At 42.4% G+C, this 21,029-nt stretch overlaps 1 protein-coding gene across 3 annotated transcripts in view; it reads left to right on the plus strand.

Moving 5' to 3' along the window:
- The window catches only part of uckl1b (uridine-cytidine kinase 1-like 1b), a 66,222-nt gene that overhangs the window by 2,121 nt on the left and 43,072 nt on the right, over nucleotides 1–21,029 (plus strand). Inside the window, exon 1 of one of the 3 annotated variants that reach the window (XM_014134720.3) lies at nucleotides 9,757–10,129. The exons of 1 other annotated variant lie outside the window; for it this stretch is intronic. In XM_014134720.3, coding sequence (XP_013990195.1) covers nucleotides 10,071–10,129 — 59 coding nt within the window. In that variant the 5' untranslated portion in view covers nucleotides 9,757–10,070. Of the gene's footprint in view, nucleotides 1–9,756; nucleotides 10,130–21,029 lie in introns of those variants that run through there. One more of the 3 variants, XM_014134723.3, reaches the window with a different exon arrangement.

Genomic DNA, 21,029 nt, shown 5'->3' on the forward strand with positions numbered 1-21,029 from the left:
CGCCCCCCCTGTTAGTCATCTATATATATATATATATATATATAAAAGCATTGGTTCATACCCTTTGCTGATAGCTACAGTGTAATATCACATGTAATCTCGGTTAACCCTGAACTAAAATCTTGCGTAATTTGGTCAGATGCTCAATAACGTTTACGTAGTCTGTCCATAAGAGATTATATCATATGTAATACGTGAGCCAGCCAGTCTGATTTCCCAGTCATGATTTCATTGAGCACACATGGTTTAATGAAGTTAAAGACTTTTTATAGTCTTTCTAACAAATCAGACCTGTCAATTTACTATAGTTTGTAGGCCTATACCACGCTTTTAGTTTAGTGAACATATTTGCATGATGTTCAAATATTTGCATTGACCACAAGCTATTTTTCCCTCTTTCTTTCCAATTTTGAAGTTTTATAATCATTTTATAAGGAAAACTCAAAAACTATAACTATATTTTGGTATTTTTTTCATTAGTCCATTGTTGACACAATCCTAAAATGTTTTAATTGTCAGCAATCCATTTTTCAAGATATATAACTTTCAAAATACAGAAATCATCCCCGTATGAAGCATTTTGCATAATATGATGCAACATGCAACATCATATGATACAGAATGCATTATACAGGGATTATTTCTGTATTTTGAAAGTTACATATCTTGAAAACTTGATTGATGACAAGGAAAAAATGTTGGGACTGCCTTTTGGCAAACTCCCACTAACAAAGGACTAATGAAACAAATACCAAAATATAGTATTTGGGTGGAGTTTACCTTTAACAGAACATTTTGTCAATGGGTTTGGGGCATGCAAAGTAGGCCATGAATTATATTTTGCTTGAATTACTGACCAAAGCTGGTGTGAAGTCCTCAGTACTGCACAGGAATGTTATGAATTTTATGTAACTAATAGCATGTCCTCGTTTCTCAAATAGGAAGGAGTACGGCCTTCACATTGGGTTCTTAACCAAATATTCTGGCCTTTGTCATCCTCTAGAAAGTGATCTCCTGAAAAAGTTGTTTTGACTCCCCCATTTCACAAGGTCATTAAGACTTCATTAAATTAGCTTGAGAGTTAATAAATGTATAGCTAATGAGATTAAAATAACCATACAGTGACATATTGGATTAACTGACAAATGGGTAGTACACATTTATCAGTTTTATCGTTATACGTAGTGCCATCTTGTCACCTCTAAATATAGTCCTTTTGCGTTCTGACTGTGCTTTATGTTCCAGTACTAACACAACACATTCAATTTATCAACAACTTTAATTGCAAGTCCTTGATTAGTTGAATCAGGTGTGTTACTGTTGGCCTGGAACAAAAGCCTGCACCCCCTAGGAGACCCCAGGATCAAGATTGAAAAACAATGGTGGGGTTTGGTGGAAAACCTAAAGTAAGCCACACCACAGTATTAGGGCTATTTACTCATTAGCACCAGGTTATCAACCCTATTTACTCAATAGCACCAGGGTATTAGGCCTATTTACTCAATAGCACCAGGGTATTAGGCCAATTTACTCAATAGCACCAGGGTATTAGGCCTATTTACTCAATAGCACCAGGGTATTAGGCCAATTTACTCAATAGCACCAGGGTATTAGGCCTATTTACTCAATAGCACCAGGTTATTAGGCCTATTTACTCAATAGCACCAGGGTATTAGGCCTATTTACTCAATAGCACCAGGGTATTAGGCCTATTTACTCAATAGCACCAGGTTATTAGGCCTATTTACTCAATAGCACCAGGGTATTAGGCCTATTTACTCAATAGCACCAGGGTATTAGGCCTATTTACTCAATAGCACCAGGGTATTAGGCCTATTTACTCAATAGCACCAGGGTATTAGGCCTATTTACTCAATAGCACCAGGGTATTAGGCCTATTTACTCAATAGCACCAGGGTATTAGGCCTATTTACTCAATAGCACCAGGTTATTAGGCCTATTTACTCAATAGCACCAGGGTATTAGGCCTATTTTCTCAATAGCACCAGGGTATTAGGCCTATTTACTCAATAGCACCAGGGTATTAGGCCTATTTACTCAATAGCACCAGGTTATTAGGCCTATTTACTCAATAGCACCAGGGTATTAGGCCTATTTACTCAATAGCACCAGGGTATTAGGCCTATTTACTCAATAGCACCAGGTTATTAGGCCTATTTACTCAATAGCACCAGGGTATTATGCCTATTTACTCAATAGCACCAGGGTATTAGGCCTATTTACTCAATAGCACCAGGGTATTAGGCCTATTTATTCAATAGCACCAGGGTATTAGGCCTATTTACTCAATAGCACCAGGTTATTAGGCCTATTTACTCAATAGCACCAGGGTATTAGGCCTATTTACTCAATAGCACCAGGGTATTAGGCCTATTTACTCAATAGCACCAGGTTATTAGGCCTATTTACTCAATAGCACCAGGGTATTAGGCCTATTTACTCAATAGCACCAGGTTATTAGGCCTATTTACTCAATAGCACCAGGTTATTAGGCCTATTTACTCAATAGCACCAGGGTATTAGGCCTATTTACTCAATAGCACCAGGGTATTAGGCCTATTTACTCAATAGCACCAGGGTATTAGGCCTATTTACTCAATAGCACCAGGTTATCAACCCTATTTACTCAATAGCACCAGGGTATTAGGCCAACAGCAATTTACTCAACACAACCACGGTATTGCAGAACCTTCTCCTGGGATTATATCCCCAGTGGTGACCTCTGTTGCCATAGAGAGTAATGCTACTAATCGTTATAGTAACCAGTTTAGTGACTTTGTTTTGACTCTGCTACTTTAACAGTGAGTAGTGTGTACTGTAGTGGGACACACCTGCTTCTCTGACTACAGCTGTCCTTGACAGAGTACCTAGAAGTTTCCATTAACACTGACACAGGGTCATGTATGTATCCATTCCCCCTAATGGTTAAGGTTAGAATTGTGGTAGGATAATCTAATCCTAGATCTGTTGTTAGGTGCAATTTCCATATAGCAATTCTGTGAACACAGTCATTTACATGGGTTACTGGCTGTGTCATTTCCACGTTTGCTTGTGTTTCATAGAAAACAAACAGGAATCATGAGGTTTGTGTGAGAGCGAAGTGTTTGCCTACAGTAAGACTGGGCAGCGGGCGTGTGTGTGTGTGTGTTTGAGTTCTGGGCCACTCCTTACTTGCAGCTGACAGGCAGAGTGTAGGGTTTCATCATGCTGTTTATTCCCCACTTGTCTCTGAATGCAGTGTGCGTGTTTCACGTTTCAAGTTTTATCAGTTGAATGTACAGGATACATGTGGTATACACTGTCCAATGAAATGCTTACTTGCAGGTTCCTTATCGACAATGCAACAACAATAAAAAATAATTAAATAAAAGAACAGGAACATAAAGTAAATGACTCAGTAGAATAGAATAAACATTTTAGCAAAAGTATAATACAGGAATGCACAATTTCTAGCCCAATATTTACACATTTTGCGGATGGGGAGATTGGGGGTAAAGGTGTTTAAATTGTGCAGCATTTAGCAATCATAATAAGAGTACGGTAGCAGCAGTTGTGATGTGTGTGTGTAGCATGAATGTACTGTATATGTGTGGATGTGTGGGTGTCTGTGTGGGTGTGGGTATGGCTGTGTGGGTGTGTGCGTGAGTGAGTGCATGTGTGTTAAGGTGCGGAAATCAGAGCAGGTGGTCAGTCCAGTTTAAGTATTCAGCAGTCTGATGGCTTGAAGATATTGGGTCTGGAATGGGGAGTAAACCCCGTCCCTTTCCGCATGCGTGCCATTGGTTGGAGCAGGCAGCGAGTCTCCAGTAAAGTGCCATCAGAGGGGGCAATGACGCCCCCTCGTGGATTTGAAGAAATAGGTTATTTTTATTTTATCTCCACCACTCTTGACAACTTTGTGTCTGACTGTGGAGGGACATATTTTATTGAGCTCAAACGTGGAATACACAACTCACTTGAAACCTGAAAACAACGGGGTTGAAACAATGTGTTTAGGTGCAAACGTTTGCCTGAAGCCTGGTCCATGGCTTCGGCCATCCGTGACGTACCCCAATTAGACATGCCACTTGAAGGTACTGTTATCACCATGGGTATTTGGGGCTTTTGGCAAGGGAGGACCCAAACTCATGCCATTCCCCATCCCTGAGATAGGTGCACGGGGGCTGTCTTAGGACCATCCCCTGGATGTTGGGTGGCACTTGTCCCAGGCAGACCGGCGTTGCGCCTGGGAACCAGGCCGGTCAGACCTGGTGCTGGGCCGGCCCCTGGGGAAGCCCACTTAGCTGGCAGATCTCTGCCTGTCGGCCTTCCGGAAGGTAGGATTCACATTAGCCACGGCCATGTTAGCCTACGGGGCTAAGTAGCCAGCTAGCTTGCCATCCACCGAACCTTGATGACTTCTGCCGTGGGGGTGAATACGGCCACTTCACCTCCAAACGAATAGCAGCCCTGCGGCCCAGTTCTATGAACGACGTGTTGGATACTAGGGTTTCCCCCGCTACTCCCGTAGCATGAGGAGGTGGCTGTCACGGAACGAAGTCCTCTTCGTCACCCGAGAAACCCCCGGAAACGTCCAGAGACACTAAGTCATCATCCGAACCTGGGCCCTGTATGTAACCAGCGGTCTCACAATCTCACTGTTGGGATGCTAGTTCCACCTGTTCCGACCACAGCCCCAAGTCTCTCTCCACCTCCTTCTCCTCAGTCCAGGTACCGGCATCCGGGAAAGGAAAGTTGCCATTGGTAACTCCAAGCTTCCTCAAGAATACTACATGTCCTTCCAGGGAGTTTGCACACAGTAGGTGGAAACGGGCACACGGACTGGTTTGAACGAGGGCCGCCTAAGCCTGTTCCAAGCCGAGACAAACTACACACATACAGTACTAGTCAAAAGTTTGGACACACCTACTCATTCAAGGTTTTTCTTTATTTTTACTATTGTCTACATTGTAGAATAATAGTGAAGACATCAAAACTATGAAATAACACATATGGAATCATGTAGTAACCAAAAAAGTGTTAACAACATTTTAGATTCTTCAAAGCAGCCACCCTTTGCCTTGATGACAGCTTTGCACACTCTTGGCATTCTCTCAACCAGCTTCATGAGGAATGCTTTTCCAACAGTCTTGACAGAGTTCCCACATATGCTGAGCACCTGTTGACTGCTTTTCCTTCACTCTGCAGTCCAACTCATCCCAAACCATCTCAATTGGGTTGAGGTCAGGTGATTGTGGAGGCCAGGTCATCTGATGCAGCACTCCATCACCCTCCTTCTTGGTCAAATAGCCCTTACACAGCCTGGAGGTGTGTTGGGTCATTGTCCTGTTGAAAAACAAATGATAGTCCCACTAAACGCAAACCAGATGGGACGGCATATCGCTGCAGAATGCTTTGGTAGCCATGCTGGTTAAGTGTACCTTGAATTCTAAATAAATCACCAACAGTGTCACCAGCAAAGCCCCCCACACCATCACACCTCCTCCTCCATGCTTCACGGTGGGAACCACATATGCAGAGATCATCCGTTCACCTACTCTGCGTCTCACAAAGACACAGCGGTCGGAACCAAAAATCTCAAATTTGGACTCATCAGACAATAGGACAGATTTCCACCAGTCTAATGTTCATTGCTCGTGTTTCTTGAACCGAGCAAGTCTCTTCTTCTTATTGGTGTCCTTTAGTAGTGGTTTCTTTGCAGCAATTCGACCATGAAGGCCTGATTCACGCAGTCTCCTCTGAACAATTGTTGTTGAGATGTGTCTGTTACTTGAACTGTATGAAGCATTTATTTGGGCTGCAATCTGAGGTGCAGTTAACTCTAATGAACTTATCCTCCTGTGGCGGTCCTCATGAGAGCCTGTTTCCATTATAGAGCTTGATTGTTTTTGCGACTGCACTTGAAGAAGAGTTCAAGTTCTTGAAATGTTCCGCATTGACTAGGGCTGGGTGATATGGCCAAAATATAATATCATGGTATTTTTCTGATTTTTTACGGTATGACGGTATTTTATGTTTTTGATAAATAAAAGTTCTAAATTTGCTTTATGAGTAGTGCGTGACCCTAGGGTGGCAACCCTAACCCTTTCTCCATTGGGATTGTTTTATGCTGTTCAATTCAACTTCAACCTAAAATAATTTCCTGCATTTCCATTAATTTCTGCATTTCCTTCAATAATTTGAGATCATTTCCACACTGCCACAATATGGGCAAAAATACTAGGCCTTATTTTTGACCAAATGTTGCATTTGTGATTTAGATCAAAACACTTGGGTGAACTTTTGGAATCATGGAAATAGAATTTGCTCTGACTCTGAGCTTTTATTAGCTAGTTAGCTATCTAGTGATTAGCATTAGTGGCTAACACAATTTAGCTTAGCTTGCTAAGAAAATACAAACTAGATGTTTGCAGATGTAAGAAACACAAACTAATACAAATTGGAAACGACGTTGTTGTCATCAACATTGTTGCGTGTGCTGCATTGACCATGCAGACTGAACGAAAGTGTCTGGTGGTCAAGCAACAACAAATGCGCTCCTTGAGTGACAGGGGGTGGGACTAGGTCTGTGTGGAAAGCGGCGTGAGAGAGAGAGAGCGGGGAGGGATGACTCAAGTAGGAGAGTAAATTATAAAAATGGACGTTACACACGGCGTATCACATTTAACAAACCAAACATTCAAATACCGTTATAAAAGGTGAAGTAAAAACCCAGACCGGTCCGTGCATCAATACCGGTATATAGTAAAATATGGTATACCGCCCAGCTCTAGCATTAACTGACCTTCATGTCTTAAAGTAATGATGGACTGTCGTTTCTCTTTGCTCGTTTGAGCTGTTCTTGCCATAATATGGACTTTGTCGCTTTCTCTGCCATTTATTCATTGCGCTAGCAAATTGAAGAATAACTACGGTAATTGTTGGTGATTAGGAAACATATGAGAATAAGTACAAGCTTCAGCACACAATGTCCAGGGGGTGAGTACGCTCTACCGCTATGGGACAGTTTAGTTGTTGTAACATAAGGCAGTCTCGTTTTCCAATTGTTTTTGTAGTGTGAATCGTTCCTGTTCATACCGAGGTGAAGAACGGAAAATTGAAGGAATTAATCCGAGCCTCATGCTGGCACTGTTTTGAATAGATGTCTTAGATTGGTGGGAGCATGGTCCAAGTGATGTACTAGGTCGTCTTCACCACCCGCTGGAGAGCCTTGTGGTCGTGGACAGAGCAATTCCCATACCAGGTCATGATGCAAACAGTCAGTACGCTCTAGATGTTGCCGCGGTAGTATTTGGAGATGACCCGGAGTAGTATGCCACATTTCTTCAGCGCTGTCTTGACAAGAGTGGTGGTGTTGTTGGTCCATGTCAAGTCCTCGGTGATGTGGGCGCCGAGGAAATTAAAACTGCTAACTCTCTCGAAGGCAGTCCCGTTGATGTGGATCAGGGCATGTTCCCTACTCTTCTTCCTGAAGTCAACAATCAACTCTTTTGTTTTGCTGACGTTGACGGAGAGGTTGTTGTCCTGGCACCACAATGCCAGTTCACTTATCTCCTTCCTATAGGCTGACTCATATTGTTGGTTATCAGGCCTACATCCGTGGTGTCATTAGCAAACTTGATGATGGAGTTGGTGTCATGCAAAGCCACGCAGTCGTGAGTGAACAGGGAGTACAACAGAGGGCTGAGGACACACCACTTGGGGGTCCTGCGTTAAAAGACAGTGTGGAGGAGGAGGTGGTGTTACCAAATCCTCACAGCCTGTGGTCTGCCCATCAGGAAATCCAGGATCCATTTGCAGAAGGTGGTGTCTAGACCCAAGTCTCTGAGCTTGGTGTTGAGCTTGGAGGGAACAATAGTGTTGAATGCTAAACTGTAGTCAGTGAACAACATTCTTACATAGGTGTTCATCTTGTCCTAATGTGTTACCGCCGTGTGAATAGCGATGGAAATAGCATCTTCCGTGGATCTGTTGGAGCTGTAGGCAAATTGGAGTGGGTCCAGCACTCACTCTGAGGACGTGACCGGGGATGCCAACCGGGCCAGCGGCTTTGTGAGTATTCACTCTTTTGAGAGTTTTCCTCACGTCAGCCTCTGAGAGCGTAAGCACCTGGTCGTCCAGAGCAGCAAGAGGCTTCCTAGATGGCTCGGTATTGTCTGCCTCGAAGTGAGCACAGAATGTTTTAATCTTGTCTGAAAGGGAGACTTCGGTGGGCACCACACAACTGGATTTTCCTTTGTAGTCTGTGGTAGGCTGTAATCCTTGCCACATGCGTCGCGAGTCTGAGTTGTCGAACATCAATTCAAGTTTGAGTCTGTATTGTCTTTTTGCATCTCTAATGGCTTTGCGGAGCTTGTACCTGCTTGCCTTGTATATGTCGCGCGCCAAAGAGTTTACAGGGTTTGCTGACATTGAATGCTGAAGTACGGGCTCTCAGCATTGTATGGAAATCTCCGTTCATCCAGGGTTTTTGGTTGTGGTATGTCCGGATTGTTATTGTGGGTACAACAACACATTTTCTAATGAAGCCTGTGACTGATGATGTATATTCCTCAATGTTGATGGATGAGACCTGGATGGATGAATCTTTTAACATATTCCAATCAGTATTCTCAAAAAAGTCCTGCAGCAATGAGTCTGCCTCCTCTGTCCAGTGCCTCACTATTCTCTGTGTCGGTGGCTCCCTTTTGAGTTGCTGCTTGTAGGTGGGGAGTAGGAACAGGGTCGTGATCTGATTGGCTGATGTGGAGGCGGGGGAAGGCTTTGTACGCATCGTGGATGTTTGTTTATACATGGTCCAGCACATCGTTTCCTCTTGTGGGGCAGGATACATCTTGGTGATATATATCATGTGTTTTAAACATGCTTGGTTAAAATCACCCACGACAATAAAGACTGCTTCCGGGTGAAAGGATTCTTGCTGGCTAATGATCTTGTACAGTTCGCTGAGTGCCGCCTTGGTGTTTGCTTGTGCAATACGTACACAGTTGTAATAATAACACACAAGATTTCCCTCTGCATATAGTGGGGTCAGCATTTTAGCAGGTCGGGTGAACAAGAGCTCGAGATATTTTCAATTTTGGTATACCAGGAATTTTTGATGAAGAAACATACCCCTTCCCTTCTCTTACCAGAAGCTGCTGTTCTATCCATACAGAACATGAAAAAGCCATCTGTGGTTGTGCGCAAGTGTGTGCACGCTGTCATGCTGCTGTCCCCAGACTCGGGTGTCAGGCAAGTAGAGAAACAGTGACTGCCCACTAGGGAATATTATTGCCCCTCCCTCTGTCCTCCTCTCTGTTTTTCCCTCCTTTTTTCTCTTGCTTTCTCTCTCTGAGAAAGCAAACTCCTCTGTTTGTTTGTTGTTGACTTGAAGTACAACTCAAACATTGAGGGGGCATTTAGAGGCTCTCTCTCTTTCTCTCTTACTCTCTCTCTCTTTCAGTTGTTTCTTTTTCTCTGTCTCTTCTAGTGAAGTGTTGTGACAATTACTGTCAGAAACAGATTACTGGTTGGTTGGCGGGCCTGGCGAGGCGAGTGGCGTGTGTGTGTGTGTGTATACAACTGCAGAGGGGAGGACTCTCTCTCTAACCTGCTGCTATTAATACAACCTAATGAACATAATCTGGAGGACAGGTTATCCTCTTACGTTTGTTGGCTGTACGGCTGGTTGCGGAGCACAGGGGAGGGGAGGGGGAGTGATAGAGAGAGAAGGGGAGGGAAAGCAGACTCCACTGCAGATTCTTTCCTATTGCGCTCTTTATCTACAATGTTCTCTCTCTGCCGCTCGGAGTGAATAGAAAGCAAAACAGATGTTTGAAGCATAGTTTCGTTTCTCCCCCAACTGTCTCTTTCTCTCTTTCCTTTCTTTCTTGCTCTCCCGTTCTCTCTGTTGTGGACTTGCCTAGCCAGAGGGGCAGTAGGACTAAGTGCCTCCTGTGCTCTTGTGTATCAGTAGCTGATGTCAACCTCACTGACAATAACAGGAACTGAAACACTAGTTAACATCTCCTAGACAAACCCTTGTTCTCCTATCATCTCCTTTCATCATGAATACTTTGAATACAGGAGCTAGGATTTCAGGGTGCTGGACTGTAACAGGCTGCAGGTAAGTGCCTCCTCGCATTTATTTATATATTTATTTTTATTCTACTGTCATTTATCTTCTTTCTCTCTGTCTATATAGTTTACCCCTCAATCTCTGTGTTTAAGACTGAGCTCCATGTGAGCTGCGTCATTCATTTCCTTGTATTTATTTAGCCAGGATAGTCCATTCAGTAACACTTGCCACTGTTTTTCAGGGAGTCCTGTACATGCCTGTGTGTTTTCATTCCCTCCACTCCTCTATAACACTGACTAGTGAGTTATCCCTATCTGTCTTTCTCTTTTAAAGAGACTGGCTGGCGGGACATGACCAACCAATCTCTTCTATAGCTAGTGGGTTCTTAGAACAATACACGTTTTTGTTGTGTGGTGATGGGTTAGCTATTTAGCTTATGTAATAGCTTACCTGAGGGGTATCCTATGAAGCAAGCTAGATCTACTCAGGGTTTTCTAAAGCTAACCAGCTTCAGTTAAAAGCTTCATCAGTACTACGAAGGTGGATATTGCTTGTCCGCCTGCCGCTAACTCTAGCAGGCTTGTAACAAGTTTTTCATTGTGTGAAGTTTAAAATACATTCTGTCATTACTAAATATGCAATGTGATATATTTTAACATTGTTCTTTTTTCCATACAATACTAATTTGATTAATTCAATATTGAATTATTCGGGTAGGTTGGGTAATGTCAGGTTATCAAATCAAATCGTATTAGTCACATGTGCCGAATAGGTATTATACTGAAACAACCTTAGAGTGAAATGCTTACGAGCCCATACTGACAATGCAGTTTAAAAAAAATAAATTATAAGAAATAAAAGTAACAAGTAATTAAACAGCAGCAGTAAAATAATTTTTTTTTTACATCATTTACATTTTAGTCATTTAGCAGACGCTCTTATCCAGAGCGACTTACAGTAGTGAATGCATACATTTCATACATTTTTTTTCCGTACTGGTCCCCCGTGGGAATCAAACCCACAACCCTGGCGTTGCAAACACCATGCTCTACCAACTGAGCCATACGGGACTAACTAGCAATCGCAAGACTATATACAGGGGGTACCGGTACAGAGTCAATGTGCGGGGGCACCGGTTTATTGAGGGAATATGTACATGTAGGTAGTTATTAAAGTGACTATGCTTAGATGATAACAACAGAGAGTAGCAGCGGTGTAAAAGAGGGGGGTGGGGAGTGGGGGGTGCGGGAGGCAATGCAAATAGTCTGGGTAGCCATTTGATAAGATGTTCAGCAGTCTTATGGCTTGGGGGTAGAAGCTGTTTAGAAGCCTCTTGGACCTAGACTTGGCGCTCCGGTACTGCTTGTCGAGCGGTAGCAGAGAGAACAGTCTATGACTAGGGTGGCTGGAGTATTTTACAATTTTTAGGGCCTTCCTCTGACACCGCCTGGTATAGAGGTCCTGGATGGCAGGAAGCTTGGCCCCAGTGATGTACTTGGCTGTTCGCACTACCCTCAATAGTGCCTTGCGGTCGGAGGCCAAGCAGTTGCCATACCAGGCAGTGATGCAACCAGTCAGGAGGCTATCGATGGTGCAGTTGTAGAACCTTTTGAGGATCTGAGGACCCATGCCAAATCTTTTCAGTCTCCTGAGGGGGAATAGGTTTTGTCGTGCCCTCTTCACGACTGTCTTGGTGTGTTTGGACCATGTTAGTTTGTTGGTGATGTGGACACCAAGGAACTTGAAGCTCTCAACCTGCTCCACTACAGCCCCGTCGATGAGAATGGGGGCATGCTCTGTCCTATTTTTCCTGTAGTCCACAATCATCTCCTTTGTCTTGATCACGTTGAGGGAGAGGTTGTTGTCCTGGCACCACAAGGCCAGGTCTCTGACCTCCTCCCTATAGACGGTCTCATCGTTGTCGGTGATCACTGTTGTGTCATCGGCAAACTTAATGATGGTGTTGGAGTTGTGCCTGGCCGTGCAGTCATGAGTGAACAGGGAGTACAGGAGGGGACTGAGCATGCACCTCTGAGGGGCCGCTGTGTTGAGGATCAGTGTGGCGGATGTGTTGTTACCTACCCCTTACCAACTGGGGGCGACCCGTCAGGAAGTCCAGGATCCAGTTGCAGAGGGAGGTGTTTAGTCTCTAGGTCCTTAGCTTATTGATGAGCTTTGAGGGCACTATGGTGTTGAACGCTGAGCATTCGCACCTCAGTGTTCCTTTTGTCCAGGTGGGAAAGGGCCCTGTGGAGTGCAATAGAGATTGCATCATCTGTGGATCTGTTAGGGCGGATTGCAAATTGGAGTGGGTCTGGGATAATGGTTTTGATGTGAGCCATGACCAGCCTTTCAAAGCACTTCATGGCTACCAACGTGAGTGCTACGGGTTGGTAGTCATTTAGGCAGGTTACTTTAGTGTTCTTGGGCACAGGGACTATAGTGGTCTGCTTTAAACATGTATTACAGACTCGGACAGGCAGAGGTTGAAAATGTCAGTGAAGACACTTGGCAGTTGGTCAGCGCATGCTCACAGTACACGTCCTGGTAATCCGTCTAGCCCTGCGGCCTTGTGAATGTTGACTTGTTTAAAAGTCTTACTCACATCGGCTGTGGGAGCGTGATCACACAGTCTTCCAGAACAGCTGGTGCTCTCATGCATGTTTCAGTGTTATTTGCCTCGAAGCGAGCATAGAAGTAGTTTAGCTCATCTGGTAGGCTCGTGTCACTGGGCAGCTCTTGGCTGTGCTTCCCTTTGTAGTCTGTAATGGGTTGCAAGCCCTGCCACATCCGACGAGCATCAGAGCCGATGTAGTACGATTCGATCTTTGTCCTGTATTGAAGCTTTGCCTGTTTGATTGTTGGGCATAGCGGGATTTCTTATAAGCTTCTGGGTTAGAGTCTCCCTCCTTGAAAGCGGCAGCTATAGCCTTTAGCTCAGTGCGGATGTTGCATGTAATCCATGGCTTCTGGTTGGGGTATGTACATACGGACACTGTGGGGACGACGTCATCGATGCACTTATTGATGAAGCCAATGACTGATGTGGTGTACTCCTCAATGCCATCGGAGGAATCCCTGAACATATTCCAGTCTGTGCTAGCAAAACAGTCCTGTAGCTTAGCATCTGCTTCATCTGACCACTTTTTTATTGTTTGAGTCACTGGTGCTTCCTGCTTTAATTTTTGCTTGTAAGCAAGAATTAAGAGGATAGAATTATGGTCAGATTTGCCAAATGGAGGTTAACCTCTTACATCTAGACTTTCCGCTAGCGGAACACCTGCTCCAATATCCAATGATAGGCATGGCGCGAATTACACATTCCTCAAAAATACAAAAACTTCAATTTTTCAAACATATGACTATTTCACAGCATTTTAAAGACAAGACTCTCCTTTATCTAACCACACTGTCCGATTTCAAAAAGGCTTTACAGCGAAAGCAAAACATTAGATTATGTCAGCAGAGTACCCAGCCAGAAATAATCAGACACCCATTTTTCAAGCTAGCATATAATGTCACAAAAAACAAAACCACAGCTAAATGCAGCACTAACCTTTGATGATCTTCATCAGATGACACACCTAGGACATTATGTTATACAATACATGCATGTTTTGTTCAATCAAGTTCATATTTATATCAAAAACCAGCTTTTTACATTAGCATGTGACGTTCAGAACTAGCATAACACCCGCAAACCTCCAGTGAATTTACTAAATTACTCACGATAAACGTTCACAAAAAACATAACAATTATTTTAAGAATTATAGATACAGAACTCCTTTGTGCAATCGAGGTGTCCGATTTTAAAATAGCTTTTTGGTGAAAGCACATTTTGCAATATTCTGAGTAGATAGCCCAGCCATCACGGCTAGCTATTTAGACACCCACCAAGTTTAGCCCTGACCAAAGTCAGATTTACTATTAGAAAAGTTTGATTACCTTTGGTGTTCTTCGTCAGAATGCACTCCCAGGACTGCTACTTCAATAACAAATGTTGGTTTGGTTCAAAATAATCCATTGTTATATCCAAATAGCGGCGTTTTGTTCGTGCATTCAAGACACTATCCGAAGTGTAAATAAGTGCATGGCGCATTTCGTGACAAAAGATTTCTAAATATTCCATTACCGTACTTCGAAGCATGTCAACCTCTGTTTAAAATCAATTTTTATGCCATTTTTCTCGTAAAAAAGCGATAATATTCCGACCGGGAATCTGTGTTTAGGTAAACAGACGAAAGAAAATAAAGCATGGGGTCGACTCGGGCACGAGCCTGAGTCTCACAGTACTGTGACCAGCCACTATCCAAACGCGCAACTTTTTTTCAGCCAGAGCCTGCAAAGCCATGATTCAGCTTTTTGCCGCCTTCTGAGAGCCCATGGGAGCCGTAGGAAGTGTCACGTAACAGCAGAGATCCCCTGTAATGGATAGAGATAATCAAGAAGGCCAAGAAATTGTCAGACAGGGCACTTCCTGCATGGAATCTTCTCGGGTTTTGGCCTGCCAAATGAGTTCTGTTATACTCACAGACACCATTCAAACAGTTTTAGAAACTTTGGAGTGTTTTCTATCCAAAGCTAATAATTATATGCATATTCTAGTTTCTGGGCAGGAGTAATAATCAGATTAAATCGGGTACGTTTTTTATCCGGCCGTGAAAATACTGCCCCCTAGCCATAACAGGTTAAGGGAGAGCTTTGTATGCATCTCTGTGTGTGGAGTAAAGGTGGTCCAGAGTTTTTTTCCCCCACTGGTTGCACAATTAACATGCTGATAGAAATTTGGTAAGACGGATTTAAGTTTCCCTGCATTAAATTCCAACTACTAGGAGCGCCGCCTCTGGGTGAGCCTTTTCCTGTTTGCTTATGGCAGAATACAGCTCATTCAGTGCTGTCCTAGTGCCAGCATCAGTCTGTGGTGGTATGTAAACAACTATGAAAAATACAGATGAAAACTCTCTAGGTAGATAGTGTGGTCTACAGCTTATCATGCAAAACCTTGAGACTTCCTTAGATATTGTGCACCAGCTGTAATTTACAAAAATACGTAGTCCGCCGCTCCTTGTCTTACCAGACGCCGCTGTTCTAGCCTGCCGGTACAGCGTATAACCAGCCAGCTGTATGTTGATAATGTCATCGTTTAGCCACGACTCCGTGAAGCATAAGATATTACAGTTTTGAATGTCCCGTTGGTAGTTTAATCTTCCACGTAGGTCATCGATTTTATTTTCCAAAGATTGCACTTTGCTAGCAGAATGGAAGGAAGTAGGGGTTTATTCGATCGCTTACGATTTCTCAGAAGGTTGCCCACCCTCTGGCCCCTTTTTTCTCTGCCTTCTCTTCACAAAAATGATGGGGACCTGGGCCTGTTCCCGGTAAGCAGTATATCATTCACATCGGGCTCATCGGACTCGTTAACCTCTTATGGCTAGGGGGCAGTATTTTCACGGCTGGATAAAAAACGTACCCGATTTAATCTGGTTACTAATCCTACCCAGTAACTAGAATATGCATATACTTATTATATATGGATAGAAAACACCCTAAAGTTTCTAAAACTGTTTGAATGGTGTCTGTGAGTATAACAGAACTCAAATGGCAGGTCAAAACCTGAGAGATTCCTTTACAGGAAGTGGCCTGTCTGACCATTTCTGGAACTTCTTTGCCATCTCTATCTTTTACTAAGGATCTCTGCTCTAACGTGACACTTCCTACGTCGTCCATAGGCGCTCAGAGCCCGGGAAAAACCTGAATGTCGTCATCCCAGCCCCAGGCTGAAACACATTATCGCCTTTCTCAAGTGGCCGATCAAGGGACTCTGGGCTTAGGCGCGTGACCTGGCCGCCCCCGTCTTTGTGATTTTTTCCTCTGTTTGCCGAAAAGGAGATTCCCGGTCGGAATATTATCGCTTTTCTACGAGAAAAATGGCATAAAAATTGATTTTAAACAGCGGTTGACATGCTTCGAAGTACGGTAATGGAATATTTAGAATTTTTTTGTCACGAATTGCGCCATGCGCGCGACCCTTCTTTACCATTTCGGATAGTGTCTGGAACGCACGAACAAAATGCCGCTATTCGGATATAACGATGGATTATTTTGGACCAAACCAACATTTGTTATTGAAGTAGCAGTCCTGGGAGTGCATTCTGACGAAGACAACAAAGGTAATGAAACTTTTGTAATAGTAAATCGGAGTTTGATCAGGGCTAAACTTGGTCGGTGTCTAAATGGCTAGCCGTGATGACTGGGCTATCTACTGAGAATATTGCAAAATGTGCTTTCACCGAAAAGCTATTTTAAAATCGGACATATCGAGTGCATAGAGGAGTTCTGTATCTATAATTCTTAAAATAATTGTTATGTTTTTTGTGAACGTTTATCGTGAGTAATTTAGTAAATTCACCGGATGTTTGCGGGGGGTATGCTAGTTCTGAACGTCACATGCTAATGTAAAAAGCTGGTTTTTGATATAAATATGAACTTGATTGAACAAAACATGCATGCATTGTATAACATAATGTCCTAGGGTTGTCATCTGATGAAGATCATCAAAGGTTAGTGCTGCATTTAGCTGTGGTTTTGTTTTTTGTGACATTATATGCTAGCTTGAAAAATGGGTGTCTGATTATTTCTGGCTTGGTACTCTGCTGACATAATCTAATGTTTTGCTTTCGCTGTAAAGCCTTTTTGAAATCGGACAGTGTGGTTAGATAAAGGAGAGTCTTGTCTTTAAAATGCTGTGAAATAGTCATATGTTTGAAAAATTGAAGTTTTTGTATTTTTGAGGAATTTGTAATTCGCGCCACGCCTATCATTGGATATTGGAGCAGGTGTTCCGCTAGCGGAATGTCTAGATGTAAGAGGTTAAAGGAAAAAAAGGATTCTGCCAGTCTGTGGTGAGTAATCGCAGTTCTGATGTCCAGAAGTTATTTTCGGTCATAAGAGACGGTAGCAGCAACATTATGTACAAAACAAGTAAAACATTTTTTTACAAATAACGCAAAGAAACCAACAAACAAACACAATTGGTTAGGAATACATAAAACGTCAGCCTTGTTCTCCAGCGCCATCTTAGTTTGTGTAATGGTGAGTAAGGATGAGTTATGTGAAATCTGGAAGTAAGGTTTGCTGTGTACTCGTCAAGAAGTTGTGTACGCATCAAGACGTTAGTTTGTGTTGCAGTATGTGGAGTTGGGTGGTTAAAATGCAACATGTTGCATCGCCTGTGACCCACCATCTGGTTTACTGTTTACTATTATTATCAGCGCCAGGGGGGCCTGGATAGCTCCTCCATCTGGACTACATAGTTTGCTCTTATTTGCTGCTCTCTTTTATATAGACTTTCATGTTTGCATGTTTGTGCGCGTTGTAGTGTGAGATCGGAATTGCCACATTTATGTGTAAGAGATGTTTGTATCTGTGTAACTATGGAGTGAGGGCATGTTTTATGGCACCCTGGCTTGGCTTTAACTGATAACCCAGATTAGGGTTGGGCGGTATCCAGATTTTAATTTGTTATACCTTTTCTGTACCATACCGGGATATACGGTATTACTGAATATGAACACAAGGGGGCGCCATTAAAAAAAGGAATATATATATATATATATATATATATATATATATATATATATAGAAGGGAAAAAAGAATATATATATATATATATATATATATATATATATATATATTCTTTTTTTTCTATGTATATATATTATTTATTTAAATATATATATATATATCCATGGCCATGGCAAATGCATATCTGGATCCCTAAACTGGAAATAATTTAATCTTGGTCAACCAAAAGTCGTCTGTTCTTTCGACCAATCAATTGGTCAACATTTTTAAACATGTATTTTTCCATATATATATAGACACACCCTATGTGTTTTAATAAAATCAACTATACGCATTGAGTTTATCTGATGCTTAAACAGAGATCTAAATAACCCCCCCAAAAAAAACTTCACCTGACCCAACTATTCTCCTCCCGCTCCTGCTGGCTTTCACAGATTCTGCCATTACTCTCCTGAAGTTTCCGGTAATAGGCTACACGAGGAGAAGGCAACCTTTCTCATGTGGAATGCCAATTTATCTTACCATTTCTAGCGATCTGCGTGCCAGTTAAGGTTTTCATGTGCACATTTTCGTGAAACAGTTTAATTTTAAATCTCTCAAAATCATTCTCATGTGGTTAATCAAAATTATATCCAAATGAAAATGATACAAACCTAAAAAGTAACTATGTAAAAATAGCCTACAATAAAGCCAACAAATAAAAGCATTGCAGCCAGCAGGTAGACAATATCCTAATAAAAATAAATATCCTATAAATCACCTTGGCTACACATGGCCTGTCTGCAACAAACTTAAAACATTGTATCAACTATTAATTTGGGTCCAGCCCCAAAGCTTGCACTAGCGAACTTGTAACATTGTATAGAAGTTTACAGAGTTTCCCCTCTCATGACAGACACAGCTGTAGGCTATTTGCACAAGGGATAAGAACCAGTGCTTGACTTGGGCAGTAGCTCACCGGAGCTGAGTACTAGCACCTCAAATGTTCTACTGCTTGAGCTCCTGTTCCTCTTATAGAATACTAGCTCAAAAGTATCATGGAGCTCCTGCACCTAAATATAAACAGTACCAGCACCCAAAATGAGTACTTAATCTATTTCAGTCCAAGTCAAGCACTGATAAGAAGTAATCAGGTTGGCTTATTTTATGACATTTCCACTAGATCAGAGCGTAACATTTTTCACTTTGAGAGCTGAAAGATTTTTCAGGTAGTCAATAGGCCTATTTCTATGTGTGCGCGTCCTTACTCAACATTGACAGGAGCGCTCCAAACAAAAGACAATTACTAAATTGACTAAACTCGTAAATGGAATGAAATAAACCAAAACTTGTTTCTCACAACTGTAGCATAGGTTGTGCGCTCTGCAAACAACGTGTCCACTCAGACAATGAGAACGGGAAGACTGGAATAATAATATTGAATCCATTAAAATAATTACCTTAACCAAAGTAATAAACTTTGTACATTAGGAATTCAAATCAAATTAAATGTTATTTGTCACATACATATTTAGTATATGTGTAGCGAAATGTTTGTGTTCCTAGTTCAACAGTGCAGTAATATCTAACAATACACAACAATACACACACATCTAAAAGTAAAATAATGGAATTAAGAAATATATAAATGTTAGAACGAGCAATGTCGGTGTGGCATTGACTAAAATACAGTAGAATACGTTATATACATATGAAATGAGTAAAGCAGTATGTGAACATTATTAAAGTGACTAGTGTTCCATTATTAAAGTGGCCAGTGATTCCATGTCTATGTACATAGGGCAGCAGCCTCTAAGGTACAGGGTTGAGTAACTGGGTGGTAGCCGGTAAGTGTACTACTACTGATACATGGAACTGGAAATTGATATAGACTAACAATCAAATGCAAACAATTCACACAATGAATGTGCACAAATTGGCAGGAGAGAGAGCATTCTAGAGAGAGAAGTGCATTGTGCATCTGGGCGCATGGTCAATCCGACGTCTGCATTGGCCATGCAGCATTTACGGTGATATCAGGGCATTCGTCAGGGCATTCATACATTTTTTACATTTACATTTTAGTCATTTAGCAGACGCTCTTATCCAGAGCGACTTACAATAGTGAATGCATCCATTTCATTTCATTTCATGCATGCATTCTTTTTTGTACTGGCCCCCCGTGGGAATCGAACCCACAACCCTGGCGTTGCACACACCATGCTCTACCAACTGCGCTTCACGGAGCAGTGCAGAGCTGTTGTCAAGGAAGTCAGTTTGTGTTTATACAGTGGGGCAAAAAAGTATTTAGTCAGCCATCAATTGTCTGTCATAGTTGACGTGTACCTATGATGAAAATTACAGGCCTCTCTCATCTTTTTAAGTGGGAGAACTTGCACAATTGGTGGCTGACTAAATACTTTTTTCCCCCACTGTATAGGATATACCGCCCCCACCTACCATCAACCAATCATGTCAACACGGAGCTATACAGAGCCCTCCGCATTGTTACAACATTGGGGAGGAGCATGACGATGAGCTCAATTTGGCCACTGCGTGCCTCTGGAGACTCCACTATTGCATCGCACCCTCCATATGGAGCCTCCTACCACATTTTCGGATCAAGCATAAATTGACTTTCAGTCTAGGCCTCCGCAATAAATTAGTTTACTGAGATGGGTGCAAATATATACAGTACCAGTCAAATGTTTGGACACACTTACTCATTCCAGGGTTTTCTTTATTTTTACTATTTTCTACATTGTACAATAATAGGGAATACATCAACACTATGAAATAACACATATGGAATCATGTAGTAACCAAAAAAGTGTTAAACAAATCAAAATGTATTTTATAATTTAGATTCTTCAAAGCAGCCACCCTTTGCCTTGATGACAGCTTTGCACACTTTTGGCATTCTCTCAACCAGCTTCAGCTGGAATGCTTTTTCAACAGTCTTGAAGGAGTTCCCACATATGCTGCGTACTTGTTGGCTGCTTTTCCTTCACTCTGTACTCCAACTCATCCCAAATCATCTCAATTTGTTTGAGGTGATTGTGGAGGCCAGGTCATCTGATGCAGCACTCCATCACTCTCCTTCTTGGATAAATAGCCCTTACACAGCCTGGAGGTGTGTTGGGTCATTGTCCTGTTGAAAAATAAATGATAGTCCCGCTAAGCGCAAACCAGATGGGATGGTGTGTCGCTGTAGAATGCTGTGGTAGCCATGCTGGTTAAGGGTGCTTTGTATTCAAAATAAATCCCCAACAGGGTCACCAGCAAAGCACCATCACACCTCCTCCTCCATGCTTCATGGTGGGAACCACATATGCGGAGATCATCCGTTCACCTACTCTGCGTCTCACAAAGACACGGAAGTT

The sequence above is a fragment of the Salmo salar genome, chromosome 13 (assembly GCF_965601325.2).
Source record: "Salmo salar chromosome 13, fSalSal1, whole genome shotgun sequence".
NCBI lineage: Eukaryota > Metazoa > Chordata > Actinopteri > Salmoniformes > Salmonidae > Salmo > Salmo salar.